The sequence below is a fragment of the Bufo gargarizans genome, chromosome 11 (genome assembly GCF_014858855.1).
Source record: "Bufo gargarizans isolate SCDJY-AF-19 chromosome 11, ASM1485885v1, whole genome shotgun sequence".
Taxonomy (NCBI): domain Eukaryota; kingdom Metazoa; phylum Chordata; class Amphibia; order Anura; family Bufonidae; genus Bufo; species Bufo gargarizans.
In genome coordinates, this window is record NC_058090.1 from 86,604,350 (window position 1) to 86,628,011 (window position 23,662).

At 47.2% G+C, this 23,662-nt stretch overlaps 1 protein-coding gene across 1 annotated transcript; it reads left to right on the forward strand.

Moving 5' to 3' along the window:
• The first annotated feature begins 3,638 nt into the window (after positions 1–3,638).
• On the forward strand, positions 3,639–22,418 carry CHP1 (calcineurin like EF-hand protein 1). Its single transcript, XM_044272661.1, has 7 exons — positions 3,639–3,795; positions 9,790–9,862; positions 17,034–17,114; positions 19,394–19,521; positions 19,914–19,975; positions 20,799–20,921; positions 21,886–22,418. Exons 1-7 carry the CDS (start codon positions 3,729–3,731, stop codon positions 21,937–21,939), a joined length of 588 nt encoding a protein of 195 aa, XP_044128596.1. The 5' UTR covers positions 3,639–3,728; the 3' UTR covers positions 21,940–22,418.
• The last annotated feature ends 1,244 nt before the right edge of the window (positions 22,419–23,662 follow it).

Below are 23,662 nucleotides of genomic sequence, written 5' to 3' on the forward strand. Positions count from 1 at the left end.
ATAAAATAAAAAAATATCAAGGCCATATCACCGTGCGAAAATGCCTGTACTATTAAAGTAAAATGGCGAAATAGAAAAAGATATAAGGGGGCAGAATATGGCCATGAAGAGATTAAAAAAATAAATAAAAAATTCCAAGTTTTTTTTTTTTTTGTATTAAACCACAAGGCATACTATACATATGTGGTATCGCCGTAATCGTACTGCCCCGGAGAATGAAAGTAACAGGTCAGTTTTACCACATAGTAAACATTGTAAACTGTTGTGGAATTGCGTCCCCCGTCCCCCCCTCTAATTCCAACCCATTTGGATTTTTTTTCCTCACCTTCCCACTACATTGTAAAAGTGCAACCCCTCCTCGTCCCGTGTGTAAGATCCTTGTATTCGAGGCCATTGTTCAAGACGAGAGGATCCTCTGAGCGTCTTATTCTTCCAGTGCCGTGGGAAACCCTCCGTCATTGTATGCGGATGCTGAGCCATTACTAAACCCTTAGGAGAGGGTTAACACTGTTGACAAATACGAATAATAATAATTTACTCTACTTTCACACTAGCGTTCGGGGTTCCGCTTGTGAGTTCCGTTTGAAGGCTCTCACAAGCGGCCCCAAACGCATCCGTACGGCCCCAATGCATTCTGAGTGGATGCGGATCCGCTCAGAATGCATCAGTCTGGCTCCGCTTGGCTTCCACTCAGCAGGCGGACACCCGAACGCTGCTTGCAGCGTTCGGGTGTCCGCCTGGCCGTGCGGAGGCAAATGGATCCGTCCAGAGTTGCAATGGAAGTCAATGGGGACGGATCCGTTTGAGGGTGACACAATATGGCTCACTTTCAAACGGATCCGCCCCCCATTGACTTTCAATGTAAAGTCTGGACGGATCCGTCTGAATACAAATTACCCTTGGACTTTTTTCTGAAATATAATGCAAACGGTTCCGTTCTGAACGGATCCAATTGTCTGCATTATAGGAGCGGATCCGTCTGTGCAGACACCAGACAGATCCGCTCCGAACGCAAGTGTGAAAGTAGCCTTAAAGGAAAGGGTTATCCAATTCTAAAAGTGTCCCTCCTATAGTATAGATTATACTCCCGCGTCACTCCAGATCCCTGCACGGCCACCGCTGCATCTCCCCAGCGACGGTGGGTGCAGCCAATAGCGGGCCGCAATGGTGATGTCACCCGTGTAGATGGGAGGGTATTGTTTATATATAGATATATATATAAAAAAAATTTTTTTTAAGGCCATGCCCTTAACTCAAACTATGCCCCTTTTCCACAGTGTCCCATCCCCTCAATGGACTTTTGGCATCAGGGCTGTCTAATGACTGAGAATCCTGGGGCCACGTAGTTAGGCCTCTTTCACACATCCATGACAAGCTGGTAAGTGATTGATCCGTGTTTAGTTCGTGTCTAATCCGTATTCCACAGACATCTACTGATGGTCTGCGAAAACCACAGACCATGTACGGAACCCCATCCCAGTTGTGTCTGTCTATTTCACAGACAGGTAGACTATAATCAGTTGGTAAAATCGGGGCATATAAGCCCCGGAGAACGCCGCCAAACCCACGAAAACAACACTTGTGGGTGGAGTTTGCATTAGCCCCACCTACTTTTGGCCCAGGACATTGCAAATTTGCTGGGACTGTCTCTTAAAATCAGGGACAGTCCCGGCAAATTCGGGAAAGTTGACAACTATGTATAATGTGTGAGGGATCTGTAATCGTGGACACAAATAGGGTGTGCTTCTGGGGTGTCACCACGGACCCATGGTCCATGAAAACCGCAGATGGCACATGTTAGTGATTCACTTATACTGAATGTAATGATACCGTTCACTTAGTGATCTGTTACTTCTGGACTTTTAATCCATATGCAAATGAGGAGTTAAGTGCACTGAGGGCGGGCCCAAATAACTGTGCACTCAGTCTCCTCTGTTGGCCTGCCCTTTTCCTTGATTGATAGACCAGGTTCCTGCATAGTCATCTTGTCTGGGACCTGGCATTTATTTTGAACGGTGGTGCTGTCGATGTGAAACGCCAAATGGAGGCCAGCCGCCAGGAGGAGGAGCGTGCTGTGAAGCGCATAGGTGAACCGGACTGGAGTCTACACCAAGTCACCAGAAACGCATCCAGATCAAAGGTGGGTGCAACTTCTTTATTGGGATCTCTTATGGTGACAATGCGTTTCGAGTAAAGAAATTCCTTCTCAAGTCTTATGGAGATGAACAGAGAGCCTGGTTCTCTGCTGGATGAGCATGAGGAATGCTGTAGTATCAGGCGTCTCGCACTACCGCATTCCTCATGCTCACCCAGCGGAGAACCAGGCTTTCTGTTTCTCTCTATAAGACTTGAGAAGGAATTTCTTTACTCGAAATGCGTTGTCACCATAAGAGATCCCAATAAAGACGTTGCACCCACCATTCATCTGGTCATGTTTTTGGTGACTTGGTGTAGACTCCAGTTCCAGTCGAGTTTACCTGAAATGGAAACAAAGGTCGTCTTCTTCTTCCTGCTGAATCCACTCCTGGTTTTGGCTTAAACTGCCACACAATTTATTTTTTTTTTTTTTCCTATCCCACAAAAAGCCATGTGTGAAGCCACCCCAATTCAGCCATTCCCTGGCCCTAAGTGGCAGCAGTGGCGCTCTTCCAGCAGTGGGCTTACAAGACATTTGGGGTCATTTTTCAAACTGGTGTAAAGTAGAACTGGCTTAGTTGCCCCTAGCAACCAATCGGATTCCTCCTTTCATTTTCCAAAGGAGCTGTGAAAGGTGGAATCTGATTGGTTGCTATGGGCAACTAAGCCAGTTCTACTTTACACCAGTTTGATAAATGACCCCAATTGTCACCTATCATGTAATCGCCAGCAGAGGGCGCCCCTTCTAGTAGGCGGTAATAAGTAATGTCCAGGTGAGTTTGTGTAGGTTTTCTGCACTTTTGCCTTTTTTTTGTGGTGATTTTTATATATTTTTTTGTTGTAAAAACATCAGCTCCAGATATAACACTATGGCTTGTTTCTTGGGTTTTTCTTGTGTCTCTGGCTTTTATTTTTATTTTTTTAATGCAATGTGTTAAAGCTTTTCGCATTTATCTGGCATTTTTTTTTTAGATCCCCTTCTCAACAGGGAAAAAAATACCTGAAAAAATATGTGGTTCAGGCAGAATGTGGTCCTAAAATGCCAGGCGGCTGCACTGAGTTCCCCTTCCATTGTTTTCAATGGGAGGCCACGCTGCTGTTCACACGGTAACGGCCATAAATCACATTCTCCCATTGGAATCAAACAGATTGGTTCTGTGTGGCCACCCGACCACTTTTTGACACGGTATCCACACCAAATTCTACCTGTGTGAATGGGGCGTTACACAGTTGTTTAGAAAAAAAAACGCAGGTACAAAAACTTAGATTGCATTTGGTATAGAAAAAAACCGCAAGTGGTTTCTATGGTGTTTACACGTGTGTGTATTTTAAACTCGCAGCCAAAAAGTAGTGAACGGGTTAAAAAAAATCATGTGACCACATAATGCCGGAAGCGAATAAAGCCACGCCCCTTTTACGCTTGCCTGGCTCGCTAGCAATGTTTCCTTAGCAGGCCAGTGGTGGGCGGGATTTACAGGCCGACTTGTGGGCGTGGATTAACCTCTCGGCCCCTCCCGCCGGCTTCACCTTCGCTATAAATTGCGGGGCTCAGCGGTTTCCACCATTGTCAGACCGGAAGCTGCAGTGTCAGGATGGGCTCCCGCGCCTCCACCTTGCTGAGGGACGAGGAGATAGAAGAGATCAAGAAGGAGACCGGCTGTGAGTGCCTGGCCAATCCCCGGGGTTACTGATGTGGGGCCTCTGCTGGTGGTTGTAGTACTATGTGAGGAAGTGATTGGTTGTTGTACTGACAGGAGGTTGACACTTGCTGGAGGTTGTAGTGCTGCGGCAGGACGTGGTGACACTTGCTGGAGGTTGTAGTACTGCGGCAGGACGTGGTGACACTTGCTGGAGGTTGTAGTACTGCTACAGGACAAGGTGACACTTGCTGGAGGTTGTAGTACTGCTTCAGGATATGGTGACACTTGCTGGAGGTTGTAGTACTGCTTCAGGATGTGGTGACACTTGCTGGAGGTTGTAGTACTGCTTCAGGATGTGGTGACACTTGCTGGAGGTTGTAGTACTGCGGCAGGACGTGGTGACACTTGCTGGAGGTTGTAGTACTGCTACAGGACGAGGTGACACTTGCTGGAGGTTGTAGTACTGCTACAGGACGAGGTGACACTTGCTGGAGGTTGTAGTACTGCTACAGGACGTGGTGACACTTGCTGGTGGTTATAGTACTGCTTCAGGTTGAGGTGACAATTGCTGGTAATTGTAGTACTACGTCAGGAAGAGGTGACACTTGCTGGAGGTTGTAGTACTGCTACAGGACGAGGTGACACTTGCTGGAGGTTGTAGTACTGCTACAGGACGAGGTGACGCTTGCTGGAGGTTGTAGTACTGCTACAGGACGCGGTGACGCTTGCTGGTAATTGTAGTGCTGCAGCAGGACGCAGTGACGCTTGCTGGTAATTGTAGTGCTGCAGCAGGACGCGGTGACGCTTGCTGGTAATTGTAGTGCTGCAGCAGGACGCGGTGACACTTGCTGGTAATTGTAGTGCTGCGGCAGGACGCGGTGACACTTGCTGGTAATTGTAGTGCTGCAGCAGGACGCGGTGACGCTTGCTGGTAATTGTAGTGCTGCAGCAGGACGCGGTGACGCTTGCTGGTAATTGTAGTGCTGCAGCAGGACGCGGTGACGCTTGCTGGTAATTGTAGTGCTGCAGCAGGACGCGGTGACGCTTGCTGGTAATTGTAGTGCTGCAGCAGGACGCGGTGACGCTTGCCGGAGGTTGTAGTGCTGCAGCAGCACGCGGTGACGCTTGCCGGAGGTTGTAGTGCTGCAGCAGCACGCGGTGACGCTTGCCGGAGGTTGTAGTGCTGCAGCAGCACGCGGTGACGCTTGCTGGTAATTGTAGTGCTGCAGCTGGACGCGGTGACGCTTGCTGGTAATTGTAGTGCTGCAGCAGGACGCGGTGACGCTTGCCGGAGGTTGTAGTGCTGCAGCAGCACGCGGTGACGCTGGCTGGTAATTGTAGTGCTGCAGCAGGACGCGGTGACGCTGGCTGGTAATTGTAGTGCTGCAGCAGGACGCGGTGACGCTGGCTGGTAATTGTAGTGCTGCAGCAGGACGCGGTGACACTACTCCTATGGTGACACACACACCGTGGTCCCTCTGATTTCCAGCTGTGATGACACGACGCAGGCTGCTACATCCCGGCTGTGTTACGTAGTGTGATGGGAATATGATCTGATCCGCCTCATGAGTACGACATGTTCTCTAGTGTAAAAGGCTCGGCCTGTGTTCACACTACCAGCATGGGTTTCATTATAGATGGAAACTATCCGTATCTGTCACAAGACTGACCCCAAGGCCCCTTTCACACGGGTGAGTTTTCCATGTGGGTGCAATGCGTGACGTGAACGCACTGAATCCGGACCTATTCATTTCAATGGGTCTGTGCACATGAGCGTGTTTTTGTTTTCCCACTCATCAGTTCTGCGTTGCATGAAAATCGCAGCATGTTCTATATTCTGTGTTTTTTTTCACGCAGCCCTGGCCCCATAGAAGTGAATGGGGCTTCAGTGAAAAACGCACTGCATCCAGTGTGGATACAATGCATTTTTCACTGATGGTTGGTAAGAGATGTTTGTAAACCTTCAGTTTTTTTTTTATCATGCGCGTGAAAAACGCATCAGAACGCATTGCACCTGCGCGGAAAAAACTGAATGCAATTGCAGACAAAACTGACTGAACTTGCTTGCAAAATGGTGCGCATCCGGACCTAATCTGTCACGCTCGGGTGAAAGAGGCCTAAGGCCTCGTTCACACTTCAGTGTTTAGTCAGTGATTTCCATCAGTGATTTGTGAGCCAAAACCAGGTGCAGCTCTAAACACAGAACAGGAGCAGATCTTTCCCTTCTACCTCATGTCTGTGGAGGCTCCACTTCTGGTTTTGGCTCACAAATCACTGATGGAAATCACTGACCAAACACTGAAGTGTGAACGAGGCCTAACTGCTCCCGGTGTACCCCAGACTTATCAAGAGGTCCAGTATTGTGACTGAGAGAGCAGTGCTGCGCCGTTCTTCCAGTACAATCTGAGGCTAAAAAAATAATAATAATGCACTAACACAATAGATGCAAGCATTATATAAGGACTAAGCCCTGATTCTGATATGCTAAAATCGGAGACTCTTAGCCAATATATTTTGATCAAAACACATCCGTGCCCGCCTACCCGCGCCAAGGTGGTCTCAGTCAGGCAGGTCCTACGCTAAACCTACCTATTATGTTGGGCACCTACATTCAGGAGAGCAGACCCTGCACATATAGTATGCTGCTCCTAGTCACTTCTGTGTGCACCAATGAGAGGAGGAGCACATGCACAGCTAAATGTACCACCTAATCGAGGACGCCTGTCGCCCGGTCGTCCATATATTTAGTTATAATATCGTGCAGGATGTTTTTATCTTTGGTTTTCATCTTTTTTTCTTTTTTTTTCTTTGTAGTACCATATATACTTGAGGGAGTGGCACCTTCAGGTGTGAATGCGCTTCTATTTGTATACTGGGAGTAGCATTCTTGTGTACTTTTGCCCCACTTATCCCACAGGCGGCCTTTATTAGGTGGTACATATAGCTGTGTGCGCGCTCCTCCTTTTCTTGGTGCACACATAGGCAAGGCTACTTTCGCACTTGCGGCAGAGTGATCCAGCAAAACGTATGCCAACTGATGGCATTTGTAAGACTGATCAGTCAGAAAAATGCATTGAAATGCTGGATCGGTGTCATCCGGCAAAACGGATCCGGCACTTATTTTTCGGTCTGCGCAGGAAGGACTGATCCGGTATTTTGAATGCCGACCCCAGCACTAATACATTCCTATGGAATAAAATGCCGGATCAGGCAAGTGTTCAGTTTTTTTTTTTTTTTTTTTTGGCTGGAGATAAAACTTTAGCATGCTGCGGTTTTAACTTTTGCCTGATCACTCAAAAATACTGAACGGATTACTCTCCATTCAAAATGCATTGGGTTAAAACTGATCAGTTCTTTTCCGGCATTGAGTCTTTTTGACGGAACTCTATGCCGGAAAAGAAGAACGCTAGTGTGAAAGTACCCTTACTTTATGTGCAGGGTCTGCTCTCCTGAATGTAGATGCCCAACGGCATAGGTAGGTTTAGAGTAGATCCTACATGACTGAGATCACCTTGGCGCAGGTAGGCGGGCACAGATGCGTTTTGATCAAAATATATTGGCTGAGGTCTCGCATTTTATCACATCAGAATGAGGGCTTAGTCCAGATGTTGTGTCTGATTCATGATTGGCGTGCCACTGATCACTGTACCAGGGTCCCAAATTTGTTTAGACGTCCATGCCGTTATGGGGTTTTGTTGCACTTTCATAAAAATAAAGTGAAATCTGCACCAAAAATTGCAAACATAATAATAGAAATGCCTCAGATTTCTAAATCCATCTAAGGGGGCATAGACTTTTCAGGTTGTGTCCACACAATTGTGGTGGGATCCTGTGTCACATGACCAGCAAATAATGACCTGCCAACAGATTTTACATGGCTAACCTAACCCTGTCCCATCCCCCTGTACGAGGGCATCATCGATCAAATATATTTTTTCCATACGGGGAAAAAAGTCAAAATGGCAGACTTGCTGTTTTTGGTCACTTCACCTCCCACAAAAAAATAAATACCCTCCTGTCTACTGCAAGGTCTAAGGGACATGAAGACTGACGCCCGTTAAATCGATGCGTCACGCAGTGCCCTCTCCCATCCTGCACTTGACATAAGAAATTTTAAAGGGGTTTTCCAAGACCCTAAAACCATGGGTATTAGTGTTATAAAAAACATGATGTGTCTGACCTCCCCGGAGATTACTGCAGCTTCCCTCAGGGGGACATCATTTCAGGGCGGTCTTGGAAACGCCTTTTATGTCTATGATTTCCCTTGGAATCAGGATAGGTTATAAATGTAGGGTCCCTGACGAGGACTCGCTGAACACTGCCCGAACCCCATAGACATGCATGCTCGGGGACTCCGGACTGTTCCCGTGATCGGCAGGGTCACCCCTTGTGTGGGTAGGTGATAAACCAGTATCCTTGGAAGACCCCCCCCCCCTTTAAGCAGCTAGGCCGCCCCTTTAACAAAGCCTTGCTCACTTAGAGCGATGATTTAGCGCATTGGCCGGGTCTTGTGGAATGAATCCCTGGTGACAGGCAAGTATGGTCACGGTGAGGCAGTATGCCGAGCACTTACCTGTAATGTGAGGTGTGTAACCCTAGAGCGGGGTCTCCTCTCTCTTTATTCTCTGTGTTTGTTCGGTTTATGATTTCTTTGTGTCCCGGCTCCCCCCGCAGCAGGTTTGCTGATGCTTGGATTAAAGGATTACTCTGACAGGGAGACACCCGCGGAGCCAGCTCGCTGGGGGCGCTTCGCTACTGGGACTGATTTCTGGCCGTTGTCATGTTGCCCAGTAGTGGTCGCCGCCGTTTTACACTATTTGGCATGTTTACCCTGCAGTGATGTCGACAGGGGAAACGTAGTATTACGCGACGTGTTTTGAATGGATGCGCTGTAATCTGCCAGAGCAGTAATGGCCGACACTTGGTGCCTCTATGGCTTCCAGTCGGGATCCCCTTCATTGAATTTTTGGTTTTGGTCGAAGCTTGCTGCATTGTTGGGGGTATGAATTAAAGGCGTTGTCCACCCAAAATTAAAATTGGCGGGTGTGAAAAAAAAATCCTCTCTGATCTCAGCCTAGTGAGTAACTGGCTCATGCGCATTACAGCCCTTTTGATGAATGTGCTTTGCTGCGCATGTGCTGATTACAACACAGTACAGGCGTGAGATTACATGGCCAGGCTAAAGGAGAATTCAAACTTGGGGCCCAGTCAGTCAACCAAGAGAAGGACCGGGTTAAACAGAGCCAGGGTGCACAGAGTTGCCTGCACTCGTTGCACTTAAAGGGAACCTGTCATGTGGATATTTGATTATAATCTAACTAATTATATACAATCATTAACTACTAAAAAGTTCCTTAGATGTATTCACTTACTGGTGTGACAGATGGTTACCCCATAATATACACACAAAGATGCCGCGTGCTAATGATCTGATTTGAGTCCAGCGTGATGTCATTGAGTCCGGCGTATATTTAATTCAGAGCTACAGCCACTCCCCTGCCCACCTGCTGCTGATTCCTATGGAAACAATCTGTCACTCAGCAGCAGGTGGGCGGGGAGAGTCAGGAGCTCATGAATATTCATGACTCATCATTATCAGCTGGAGCTTTTCAATGCAAGATGTTGGCAGATTGACTGGGTCAATTAAAGAAAGTGACCCAGCATTTTGCCAAGAGAATCAGTCACTTATTTATGTTGCCCTTAGTTAGGACACCATAAAACTGGTGACAGGTTCCCTTTAACATCTCATTTACACATTGAATTAAAAGGCTTTTTTTTTTTTTCTGTCTTAGGAATGTAGCCATAGTTTTATTGCCTTCTACAAGCCCTACCAGGCATTTCTGATGACAGACTGCCTTTTAGTTTAGGTTGGACATCTCCTCCTTTGAGGACAGAATTACCATTACTCTAGAGTTATACAGTCATATAGGAGCGCACAGATCTCGCAGTGCGTGAGAATTGTGAAAATTGTCTGTTTTATATAAATAAATGTTTTTCTCTTTTTCCCTTTTAGTTTCCCACAGCCAGATAACACGCCTGTACAGCCGCTTCACCAGCCTGGATAAGGGAGAGAACGGCACGTTAAGGCAAGTGATTAACATTCATCAGCCCCCAGCCCTGCTCGCATTCAGATCTATGAAACGGCGTCTGTAAAGCCTTGAACGTCATGTTACGCTGTCTATAGGAACATCCGTTGATCAGACGCGTTAAATGCGTTTTATTACATTCTACACGTGTTAAAAAGTGGCAGTGCCCCTGCGTACCAGCCTCACCAGCTGATCTCAGTGGGTCTGGACAACCATCTAATGTATATGGTGGTGTTTGATGCTCTCCTCCCTCCTCAGAAGATGTTGTAGGAGGTAAGGCTAGACGCCTCTGGCGGTGGATTATCTCCCTTAGGCGGGTTCAAGTCACCGTTATTTTTCCGTTCTTCTGATAACGGTGATGTGAACCTGGCCTAAGGGAGGTAACCCACCGCCAGCCACTTATTCTCCCTAGTGAGAACATATGTAAGTGAACATGGTTTATTTTTTTGTCGAAGAACTTTTTGAGATGTATCAATGCATGGCTGCAGGATTGCCAATGGGCTATAAGATGTGCTGTAACTTGGGACCTGTAGAAGACAAGTAGTGCAGTGTATCTACCAAGTTCGTCATCTCTCAGCACCCCATGGATCACAGCCATTTCTACCCGCTGGGTCTTATGAGCGCTGACATGTCATTCAAGCACTGTGACTGCTGATGCCAGTGATTGGCTGCAGAAGTCATAGGACTAAGCCAGTTCTGGCTGGGAACCAGGGCAGCTGCAGACAGGTGAGGGTTTAAAAAAACTAACAGCTTTGTAACATACCGTTTAAGCCAGAGTTCTAGGCTTTCTTCACACACAAATTTGCTCTCAAAAGAAAAAGTTAAATGAAGCCAATGTTTGTATGGTAGCTCTCTGTCCTTGTGAGACCACTGCGCATGTGCCACAGCCATCAGCGGTACACCCGGCCTGTACGTCTGAGATTTCAGCTGTGATGCTGGTGACTTCAAGAAAGGCTGGTGTTTGTCAGGGCACAGGGAAGGTATTCAGCAGGAGACCTAAGGCAAGGAATGGGACCACCCTCAGGACTCTTCCCACCTAATTTGCTTAACGGATTATAGCTTGGCAACAGGCACAAAGGTACGTGTCCACAGCTTTCTAAGTACCCTACTAAATGCCAGGCATTGTTTACTAGGTCTCGTATACCTGGGTGGCTCCCTTAAAGGGATATTTCCGTCTGGGACATTAATGGCATATCGATAGGAAATGCCATAAATGTCTGACGGGGGCTCGTCCCACCTCTGCGACCTGCAGCTATCTCCAGAACAGTACGAATGGAAAGCACACTGTGCAGGCGTGGCATAAATGAACTGGGGTGGCCGCACTGTGTTACACTGCCAAGGGACTTCAGATCCGGAACGCTTGGTTAGTTTCAGAAGTCCCGTAGTGTTGAGTGGTGCGTGTGATGGTCTCCAGTCACTTCAGAGCATCTTTCTGGAAATGGGTGCAGCTCTCGCCTCTGCGACCTGTTGTAGTCGGACATTTATGGCAAATCCTATCAGTATGTCATAAATGTCCCAGAAGTCTGGAAGTATTGCCAGGGACCGGACCCTCAGCGCTGAAACGGGGGCGGATGAGTGCCTTTATTAGGCTACTTTCACACCGGCAGGGTTCAGCAAAAACGCTTCCGTTACTGATAATACAACCGTCTGCGTCCGTCATGAACGGATCCAGTTGTATTATCTGTAACATAGCCCAGACGGATCCGTCATGAACACTATTGAAAGTCAATGAAGGACAGATCCGTTTTCTATGGTGTCAGAGTTAAACGGATCTGTCCCCATTGACTTGCATTGTGGGTCATGACGGATCCATCTTACTCCGCATCTCCTGACGGAAAGAAAACCGCAGCATGCCAACCGAAACGGAATGCGTTCTGTTCAATTCAGTTCAGTTTTGTCCCCATTGACAATGAATGCGGACAAAATGGAAGCTGTTGTGTTTTTTTTTTTTTTTTTTTTTTTTTTTTTTTTTTTTTTTTTTTTATACCGGTATTGAGACCCTATGACGGATCTCAATACCGTAAAACCGAAATGCTAGTTAAAATGGTTGGAGCTGGGCAGATTTTCAGTCCTTTGTGTGCATGTGTCAGTCTAACAGATGTAATGATCTCCATCAGTAGCGTGCTGCGGCACCTCTACAAGGTCCTGTTCTCGTAGGCATGTTCTTTCCGACAGTCGGCAGTGTACACATGCTTTAACTGTGTGTTGGGTTACCAAAATTAGTTTTTGCACCTTTTTTGTATTTTGCTTTCCCTTTGAATCCATGTCCGGTTGTGGCTAAAAAAAAACTGCCTAAAAAACGACCACAAAAAGCAGTGTATACAGGGTGGAGGTGGTGCAGGTCTGAAGCCCGGTACTGCACGTGGTCTGGAACAGGTCCTGCCACGTCACTACTGATTGCCTTCCAGATATAATTATGCCGTGGTGGTGGCCATTAATTGCTTAGAAACTAATTACCAGCTGTAATGGCCTGACGTTTCATTAAGCGGTCGGAGTTATGCAAGGCCATGCCATTATCTCGTTCTTCTACTGCCATTCAGTCATTTTTTAACTCTATAAAAGTCCTAACCATGTGATGTGGTAGTTTTATTGGCTTAGTCTGTAGGTTTGAACTTTAGTGGCCCCTTTTTATGTGCATCTGTATTGACCTTAAATACTAGAATGTTACTATAAAGTCTATGGGTGGGTTGTTAACGAGGCTTTATGTCCCTACGTGTTGGAAGGATCCTAAGCTGATCACCAAGCGCCCCCTCAGCTATTAGAAGTCTTCAATTTCCCTGCAGCGCCTCCACAGGAGAAAGATGGGAATGGCATGTTTGCTTACAGAACGAGACTGCTTGTATCTGCTGTCCACTCTGGCTGAGGGATGAAGATCCTGAACATGGGACCCCCTCTATTAAAGGGGGTTTCCCGGCCTATCCTGAGAACAAGCCATAGCCATGTAACCATACCTGCCCGACGCCAAACAGATTCCATTTTCTAGGTTCCTGTTCAGGATTGTTGTTCTTCCGCTGACTGGCCGTACACCGGATTTTCTTCTGGTCTGGGCAATGTATGGGCATCGCTGATGTCACATGTGCCAGGCTAATGGCGAAACGGCAAGTTCATCTTGTGAAAATAAAAGGGTCGTGGCAGTGCAATCTGTGACCACTAGTGGACACAGACATTGGATTCTGGGTCGGGTGAGCTGCTCTGATTTAAAGGGAGGTCCCATGGTGGCCCCCTTCAGCTGCTGCTTTAAATGTCAGTGGGTGCTCCTGTTTAGCGTTTGACCATTGGACATAACTGTGCTCCACAGATGGGAGATGCCCATGTGGAATGGAGTGCCTAAAAAGCTGCCCTGCCCTCTCCACATGAAGTCCAGACGTCAGACCCCGATCATACCCTGCACCAACATCCTCGAAAATGAGCTGGAACCTTCTGCTCTAAGGCCCCTTTCACACAAGCAAGTTTTCCACAAGGGCGCAATGCGTGAGTTTGAATGCATTGCGCCCGCACTGAATCCGGACCCACTCATTTCTATGGGGCTGTGCACACGAGCGGTGATTTTCATGCATCACGTGTGTGTTGCGTAAAAATCGCAGCATGCTCTATATTCTGCGTTTTTCATAGAAGTGAATGGGGCTGCGTGAAAAAACGCATCAGATCCGGAAGCAAGTGCGTTTTTCATGGATGGTTGCTAGAGATGTTTGTAAACCTTCAGTTTTTATTATGCGCGTGAAAAACGCATCAATGCGCATTTTACCCACGTGAAAAAAAGTGAACAGCTGAACGCAATCACGGACAAAACTGACTGAACTTGCTTGCAAAATGGTGCGAGTTTTCCTGAACGCATCTGGACCTAATCCGTATCGTTGTAGTTCCGTGGTACTGTGTAATACAGCACCCATAAAAATCTATAGGCCCTTACCCCCGATTCATGGGGCCCCGAGTGTTGGACTGTACATGGTTCCTGGTTGCGCGCTCCTCCCGTCTTACTACTTATCTTCCTGCTCTTTTTATTAAACTATTTGTCTTTCGTAAATGTACCGCCAGTGAACTTTGCACCGCTCTGTGTTGTAAAAGTAACCCTTGCATAACCACGCTGTCTCAACACAATGCATATTAGTCTCATTTACTGGTCTGGATATTGATCGCTCCAGATAATTTTTGTATTCCCACACATGGTCTGTGCACTATGGCGTCTGCGGAAGAGCTTAACCAGTGAGGACTCGCTCAGGAGATCTGTGGTGGTGGCCATCTTGGCCGTCATTTATCACAAAAACGCCTCGGCATACACCATCAAAGCATGCAACATTTAAAGGGATTCTGCAGCTTTTTCTTGATGACCGATCCTCTGGTCGGCTGGGGTCTGACACCTGAAACCCCGCCGATCAGCTGTTTGAGAAGGCAGCCCCATTGAAGTGAATGGGGCATAGCCACGCCTAGGTGAGTGATACTAGTCGTGACGTCACTGGGCCTGCAGAACACAACGAGAAGGTGGCGGCGCTACAGCTGTTGTTGGGGGTGCCAGGAGTCAGACCTCCACCGATCAGAGGCTTATCTATCCAGAGGATAGCTCATCAGTAGGAAAAAGCTGCAGCACCCCTTTAAGGGTTTTCTGGGAGTACAACACTCATGACCTAACCTAACTATGTCCTAACCCACCACCAATCAGCTGTTTGAAGAGGCTATGACGCCCCCCAGGGAGTTCTGCGGCCTCCTCGCAGCATATCAAGCACAGCGCCAGTACATTGTATAGTGGCTGTTCTTGGTATTGCAGCGCAGGCACATTTACTTGACCTCCACCCATCTGATGTAAGATAAGATGCTTTTATTGTCACTGTACAATACAGTGACATGTTGTTGGAGCAATCCTAGATGCCATGGACTGAGGAACAAGAACTGACAATTCAATTAAAGTATTATAATAGAAAAAATAAGCACATTGCCCTAGAAAGCATTACTATTCGCTATATACCTGGAGGGTAGGGAGTGAACAGTCTATGGCCGGGGTGAGTTGGATCCCAGCAGATAATCTTTGCCCTGTTGCTGCAACGAGCAGTGAAGATGTCATCCAGGGATTCTTCAGCCATTCTGAGGATGTTCTTGAGGGTCTTCTTGTCAGAGGACCACACTGTAATGTGATAACAGATTCTATGGTGCAGCTATTTTGGGAGTTGTGCTTTCTTCAGACTCTGAAGGCCCTTTTTTTTGGGTAATTTCTGTTGTGTTTTTTATCCATGACAGGTCCTGACTAATATGAACGCCCAAGAATCTGAAACTTTGAACTCTCTCCACGTTTCCACCATTTATGCTAATGGATGGTGTCCCTTTTTTGTTTCTTCTCCTTCTAAAATCCAGAATTGGCTCCTTTTTGTTTTCTTGGTATGGAGTAGGAGGAGGTTGTTGTTCTTCCTCCATCTCTCTAGGTTCTCAACCTCTTTCCTATAGGCTGTTTCATCATTGTTAGGAGATTAGGCCTATCACGGTCACGTCATCTGCAAATTTTATATTGGTATTGTGAAGAGGGAGTAAAGGAGAGGGCTCCACACACAGCCTTGTGGTACCCCAGGATGAAGAGCAGTGCTTGCCCATGCAGTACGATTTGTGGTCTTTTTGTATGAAATTGGTTCACATTGGTATACAATTTGATCAAAAAGCATAGGCCCACTCACTATGACAAGGTTGCCTCCTCGAGTAGGAACCTACTCTAAATTTGGTGTGGTGACCACCGGCGCCACAGCACCAATAGAGGCAGCGGGACCCAGGAACTTCATCAGGGCCAGCTGCTTTGTGGGGATTAATGTGGCTTAAGGCCCCTCATGTGCTCTCGGCATCAGGGAACATGGTGGAGCCTCTTGCTGGGCTAGATTGATGATGGGCGGCTCATTGTCCTTGTCAAGTCGTGCGAAAAAATGATTTAGGTCATCAAGAGAGAGTATTTCCAGTGTTTGTTTCTCTTAGAATTCGTAATGGACTTCATACCCTGCCACGTGCGTCGGGAATCGGAGCTGGTAAAATGATGATTCTATCTTTGTCTTGTAGCAGTGCTTGGCCTCCTTCATGCCCCTCTTCAGATTGGACCTGGCTGTTGGTCTCCCTTTCAGAAAGCAATGTCATGTGCCTTCAAAAGGTTTTGGACATTTCTGTTTATCCATGGTCCAGATGATTTTGGTATCCGCGACATTGTCCATGCAAAATTTAATCTAGGACATTACAGAGGAGGCATATGTCTGTGTGATTTTCCTCCAATCTGTGTCCTCAAAACAATCCTGGAGTCTCATTGTGGCTTCTTCAGGCCAAACTGATTGTATGCACAGTAGGCTTAATCCTGGTGATAAGAGGGTTGTATGCTGGAGCCAAAAACAAAGACGTGATCCGACCTGCCGAGATGGGGGCAGGTGATGCTGTATAAGCATTTCCTATGTTGTAATAAACACGTCTAATGGATTTCTCCCCCTAGTTGGGAATTTAACAAACTGGTAAACAGTTTTGAGATTGGCTTGGTTAAAATCGCCCACTAAGAGAAACACTCAATCTGGATGGATATTTTGTAGACTGTAATCTCATGTAATTTGGACAGTGCCAGCTTAATATTAGCTTGTGGAGGAACATAAACTTCGGTTAGGTACACGACGGTGAATTCCCTCAGTAGGTAGAACGGTCTACACTTAAGGGTCATAAGTTCTAAATCAATATTGTACACCAAGCATTATTGACATAAATACACACGCCACCTCCCTTCTTACCGGACTCGGGAGTCCGATAGCCTCGTCCAGGATGTTAGTATTTAGCCAGGTTTCGGTGAAAAATGAGGCGCAAGTGTTCATCCTATCAGACGAGACCCTCGGTCTCAGCTCATCCATCTTGTTCACTGTAGACTGGGTATTTGCAACGAACAGGCTGGGTAGCTGCGTCCATGTTTTAAAATGTTGATGACCTATCTCTTGTACTCCCAGAAAACCCCTTTAAGGAGTGGTCTCATGGCAAAGACTGACGTCCAATGCCAGCAGTATGATGGCAGTGCCAACAAGGGAGGGCGCCGCTCCTCAGACCAGCACAGAAGGGAGGGTTATTCCATGTGGTTTCTTTGTACCATAGCAGCGCCGATCGCAGGCTCCGCTTATAGATCACTGCTAATGAGTAACTGCACCGAATATTTTATTATATTTGATTTTCTCCTCCACAGCCGGGAAGACTTCCAGCGAATTCCAGAACTCGCCATTAACCCTTTGGGAGATCGGATCATTAATGCATTTTTCAGTGAGGGGTAAGGTTCAGAAGGTGGTACAATGCATGTCATGGCAAGGCTGCTGCGTACTGTGCTTGGTGTATAAGGGGGGGGGTTGGGCAGATGTTTGAACAATACAGAAAATCCTGCTTATTTTTACAAGATTGATCTGGAATCGAGGACGTGGGCGCCTCTGTAAACTGGAATTAAAGGGTCAGTTTAAAAAAAAAAGAAAAAAAACTTTTGATATGTCGGAGATGGAACGTTTTGATTGGTGGGGCCTGAGCGCTTAGAACACTAGATCATAGAGAAGCGCTCATGTTGCGGAGGCCAGAATTAATATGGGCCTGTATTATGGGAGCGCTTGTCTCTTTTCACCCTTGTTTGAAGGATACATGGTGATCTCTACACTCAGACCCCCCCCCACCAATCAAAACTTTTGGGAAGTCTCTGACATCAAAAGTTTTCTGTCCCTTTTAATATATCTTTATAGCAGTAGTTATGTTTTTCTAAAAGGATGTTCCATTTCATGGTTCAGATAGGGATGCCCATCCTATGGGGTGGCTGGGGTTGTCCTATTTCCATAGCTCCCATTCACTTCTCTGGGAGTTCCAAAAACCTAGCACTGCCCGCTAACCTTTCTGCCATGACCTAGACCACCCGCCGTCTCTGCTCGCTTTCACATTATACTAATCAGTGCAGTTCTCACTGTAATTATACAAAGGACAGGGCTTAAAGGGGCTCTCTGCCTTTTTCTTACTGATAATCTATTCTTTGGATAGCTTGCCAGCATCTGATCTGTGGGGGACCTCCACCGCTCAGCTGTTTGAGAAGGCTATGTGGCCAGGGTGCTTTCACTTCAATGGGGTTGAGCAGCGCCCAGACTACATGTCATGGATGTGACTCCACTGGCCTGCAGCAGGAAGGCCGTGGCACTACGGCTGATCGGTGGGGGTTCCGGGTGTCGGACCCCTGCAGATCAGATGCTGATGACTTATTCAAAGGGTAGATAATCAATAAGAACCCCTTTTTAATACTGAGTGACGGTGCCCTATTAAAGTGAACCAGTCTGCTGCCGTGTCTGTGGGCACAGTAAATCCTGACAGGACTCCTAGGAGAGACAGTAAGGGTCCTAATTACCCACACAGGATGATTGACAGCGCCCTCTCATAATGTCTCTAAGGGCTCATTCAGACGGCCGTATGCTATCCGCAAAAATGCGGATTCGTTTTTTTACGGATTAGATGCTGACCTATTCACTTCTATAGGGCCCTTTTCAATTCCACGGTTCCGCAAAACAAATGAAACATGTCCTATACTTGTCCGTGTAAATCCGGGCATGGCCCCATTGAAGTCTATGGGTCCCCAAAAATACTGAATGCTATATGTTTTTTTGCGGATCCGCAAAAAAAAAAACGGATAGCATTCAGTATTTTTGCGGACAGCATACGGCCGTCTGAAGGAGCCCTAAAGGTCCTAATGTCAGGCATTAGTTGTGGACAGCAGTCTGGCCATGGAAAGCCAATACATAAGACCCCTTTCAGACGAGCGAGTTTCACGCTCTGGTCTCGCAGCATGATTATGCAGCAGCTCCCGGCCTAACCTCCCAGCACTGCCGGGGTCGCATATCATTATATTGATTTATGATGCTATATAACCCTTTCAGTTCTGGAATGTACTGGATAACACTGACATAATGCTGTCAGTGTTATACAATACATTCCAGAACTGTAAGGGTTACATAGCATCATAAATCAATATAATGATATGTGACCCCGGCAGTGCTGGGAGGTTAGGATGGGAGCTGCTGCATAATCATGCTGCGATTCCGTGGAACTCGCTCGTCTGAAGGGGGTCTAAAGCCCCCGGCAAATTTTCCTGCTTTGCTTGCTGCCATTGAGAACCATCTCCTCGCATTGCCTTTTCTGCACTCGGCAGATCCGTCCACTTCATGGTTGTGCTGCTGTCACACGTAAACTTCACTCTGTAACCACTTGCAGACGCCTGACAACTTTAAACGTCCCCGTTTTTAACTCCGCTGTAGGAGTAGGAAAGTGGTTGTCGGTGACAGCCGGGCTCACCATAGAGAAGGCAGAGACGGCTGATGATTGTATACACGGCACTAGGCGAGCCTCATGTATACAGATCAAGAAGCCGTCGTGGTCCTTCCCGCTGTATGACCTTATGGGGGGCACAAAGTGTAACGCAAACAGACAAACTGCCCCCTGCCCACACAACAGCTTTAATAGAAATGTACCATAAAAAAATAAACCTAATGCATCATTGTAATAACATTTTTATTTTTTGATGTTCTTTAGGGAGGACCAAGTGAATTTCCGTGGCTTTATGAGGACGCTTGCTCACTTCAGGCCGATTGAAGATAATGAGAAATCGAAAGATCTTGCCAGCACCGAACCTCTGAACAGTAGAAGCAACAAACTGTTGTGTAAGAGTCATTAAAGGACTTGTGCCACTATCTAGAGCAGGGGTAGGCAACCTCCGGCACTCCAGCTGTTGTGAAACTACAACTCCCAGCATGCATACTTCCTCTACTCTTCTCAGAAGTCTCATAGAAATTAATGGAGCATGCTGGGAATTGTAGTTTCACGACAGCTGGAGTGCCAAAGGTTGCTGACTCCTGAATCTAGAGGATGGTGGGTTAGCATCTGATCTGTGGGGCCCTGCCATTCAGAAGAACGGGATCGGTGTTCCCGTTTGGGGCAGTGGACACGTGTGTTCTCCAGTCTTTCTATGGGGCAACGGACTCTCTGCTCTTTCATATTACTTGCCTATATTTCATGTATATATGTTTTATTTTATTTTTTACTTTTCTGGCAGTTGCATTTCGGCTCTACGACCTGGATAAAGATGATAAAATCTCTCGGGATGAACTCCTTCAGGTAAAAACTACTATTCGCTGAAATTTCCCATCTGGTCTTATGAATTTTACTAAGATTTTATTTTATTTTTTCTCTTGGCGGATGAGCAGCAGTGCTTGCCAGTAACTACACAGCACGGACCGCGGTTTTGGTAACCGGTGGTGGCAGTTTGTCCAGCGAGAAAATGGACTCTTGGTGGACATAACTTGGTTCCAGGTTTTCTCAAGTGTTAAATGGGTTCTACACTTGTCTCTTACTGATGATCTAGCCTTTGCCTTCTCCACCAGCTGATTGGGACTCCTGCCGATCAGATGCTGATGACCTATCCAAAGAATAGAAGCAATTATAGAACCCCTTTAAGCTTTTTACAAAACCATGGCCTACATATCCTAAATTGAGATGAGGTGGCCTCTGTGGCGCACCCTGTTAAAAGTTGTTGGACATTTCCCCCCCCCTCTTCTTTTTTTAAAGGGGTTGTCCTCAGGATAGGTCATCAATCTCAGTTAAGTGGTGGTCCAATGCCTGGAACCCCCGATGAGCAGCTGGTAAAGTTGTGTGGGGCTCATGTGACGGCTCTTGAGTGTTTTATCTGCACGCCATCTTGGTTTTAGTGGTGGGGCAGTGTAATTACAGCAGAAGCTAGAATTACCCTGCACCACTATAGTGTAGACTGCTCCAGGTTGACACTGAAGAGGACACCGCCATGGCATGAGCGTCATGGCCCCTTTAAACATCTGATCCGTGGGGGTGCCAGTAGTCGGACCCCACTGATCTGATATTGATGACCTCAGCTATGAAGGGATATGCTATAGAGAGCTATAATTTGTTTCACTTTCTACTTTAGGTTCTGCGGATGATGGTGGGAGTGAACATCTCCGATGACCAGCTAGGAAGCATCGCTGACCGCACTATCCAGGAGGCAGACCAGAATGGAGACTGTGCCATTTCCTTCTCTGAATTTGTCAAGGTTTATTATTTCATCCCCTTCATCTAAGAAATTCATAATTCTGTGCTGGTAGTTCTTAGTGGGCCTGTGCAGTGTATTTTACTGTATAGGCGTACTATGGGATAGATAAGTCACACTGTTAACCCTTCCACAGCTGCTGGATCCTCGCCACAAACTGCCCATAGTGAGCTATTGGTCCATTATTCAAGGTTGGAAGGAACTACAGATCTGGGACCTGAGAGAGGGCCACTAGGACTATACACACCGGGCACTAACAGTGCTCCATAGTTTACCACTTATGAAGCCTGCCTGTTTTAACCCTTCCTTGGCCAAACCTCGGGATTCAACAGCAGGCAGTGATGTCACTGATGCCTGGTTGAGGGTTCATCTGGCTGAGCAGAGGGGATCTCCAAGTAAGCAGAGGGGTGGGAGGTCTGTTTTAGAGGTATACTCGCTGGCCAAAAGGATAATTTTACAGCTGATGGCTGAGAGTCACCACATCAGGGAACGCTATGGTCGGCAGATCGCTGGGGGTCACCACATCAGGGAACGCTATGGTCGGCAGATCGCTGGGGGTCACCACATCAGGGAACGCTATGGTCGGCAGATCGCTGGGGGTCACCACATCGGGGAACGCTATGGTCGACAGATCGCTGGGGGTCACCACATCGGGGAACGCTATGGTCGACAGATCGCTGGGGGTCACCACATCGGGGAACGCTATGGTCGGCAGATCGCTGGGGGTCACCACATCGGGGAACGCTATGGTCGGCAGATCGCTGGGGGTCACCACATCGGGGAACGCTATGGTCGGCAGATCGCTGGGGGTCACCACATCAGGGAACGCTATGGTCGGCAGATCGCTGGGGGTCACCACATCAAGGAACCCTATGGTCCGCTTATTTCCATGGCCAGAGTAGTCCAGGGGCTATAACTGAACCCAGTCTCCTTACTCTATGCATAATTCAGGTATTTTTCATGGCAGGTTCTGGAGAAGGTAGACGTGGAGCAGAAGATGAGTATACGATTCCTCCACTAGCCCGTCCTGACACCATTGATCAAGCAGTAGAGAAGCGGCCAGCGTAATCTTCTGTGGTTCATGGCGTCAGCCCTCTGAGGGAGAAGAACACTACTGCCGCAACGCTAGATGTCTGACTGTAACCTTAGTAGTCATACGTCGCTAATAATTTATACGTTTTTTTTTTTATTTTTCTTCTAAGATGACCGCTTCTTTTGGGCCATTGCTGAAAACACTAATAGCATATGCAAGCAAAGTCAGAAAAGCAGGGACTGTCAGACCATTTTGCAGCCATGTCTGTGCCTTGTTAGCGGGGGGTGCGGCGATCTGTTGTAACGATCCGTGTACAGTGGTGTCATTAGGCTTTATGCACATTTGTCTCATATCTTATGATCCAATGAATGACTGCACCGTCTCTTAAATATACAGTTGCTATTTTTACGATCAGCATGTGTTCACGTGGAATTGTAAATAAAGTTTTGAGAACGGAGAGGATTAAAGATGGCCTCGCGTGTAATTAATGTCTACTGCACGGGCTCATTCAGGCGGCCATATGTTGGTGGTCACATCCGATCCGCAATTTTACAGATCAGATGCGGACCCATTCAGTTCAATGGGGGCCACAAAAGATGGACGCGTGGCTCTGCAAAATTCTTGTCTGCAATTGGACTGGCCATGTGCGTTCCACAAAATGCGGAGCCCACACGGGCCAGTATCTGACTTTTGCCGTCTCAATAAGCCCCATAGGAAATACAGTGAGAATAATGCTCGTACCAGGGGTCAGCAACCTCTGGCACTCCAGCTGTGGTGAAACTACTACTCCCAGCAGGCACACTTGCTTGGCTGTTCCCATAGAAGTGACTGGAGCATGCTGGGACTTCCTCTTCCGGTCACATGGTCTTCTAGGCACTACTCACTCGCATTGGAGGGAATGGGCCTGAGCTGCAATACCAAGCACAGCCACTATACAATGTACGGCACTATGCTTGGTACACGATCGGCGGCGATGCCAGGAGTTACATCCCCACCAGGATGCTTACACACGGCAGTGAATAGATGAAGAAATGTTCTCCTGATCATTGGACCATGTACAAGACCTTTGAGTGACAATCAGATTTTTTGACGGAAAAGCATAAAGTATTTCTGAAATACTTGATGTTTCTGTGTTGTTACTTTAATGGCCCCAGGAGGTATTCAGTGTATGATCTTTGGGGTCTGACCTCTGAAAACGTCATTGGCTGAGCTGCACTACAACCGCACATGTATGATGTCACTGTGCAAGGTACTGCAATGAGGGGGTTGTGCCACAGCAGGGCGCCAGAGAGAACCTCATGGGATGTATTGGGAGGCATAGATGCAAGAACCTGAGTACAACTCAGAATCTTTCTTTGACTTCTATGGTGTGCATGCTGAGGGTTGTAGTTTCACAGCAGCTGGAGTGCCGAAGATTGATGATCCCTGCACTTGTCAGATGGCACATACTGTGTACCCATGGGGGCCTGTGAGTAAGGATATAACTGAACAGAGATTGGTACAGAAGAGGGTGACCAAAGGGGTATTAGTAATTTGGACATGTCTGGAAGGTGGCACATCATTCTTGGACAGCCATCTGCCCTACTGGATCTGAAAGTGGGCTGCAGGGTCTGAGTGGACAGATTGGGGAAAGTTTATAAAGACTAAGGTTCCCATACACCAGTCTTGACCTCTCTGTGCAGGAGTAAGTTCCTGAGGTAAGTTATAGTGG

What these genes read in the sequence shown, in the direction of transcription:
- CHP1 (XM_044272661.1), top strand. Translation starts at nt 3,729, where the DNA reads ATGGGCTCCCGCGCCTCCACCTTGCTGAGGGACGAGGAGATAGAAGAG. An exon ending in GATCAAGAAGGAGACCGGCT is followed by an intron (nt 3,796 to 9,789) that starts GTGAGTGCCTGG and finishes TTTCCCTTTTAG; the next exon opens with TTTCCCACAGCCAGATAACA. An exon ending in TAGAAGCAACAAACTGTTGT is followed by an intron (nt 19,522 to 19,913) that starts GTAAGAGTCATT and finishes CTTTTCTGGCAG; the next exon opens with TTGCATTTCGGCTCTACGAC.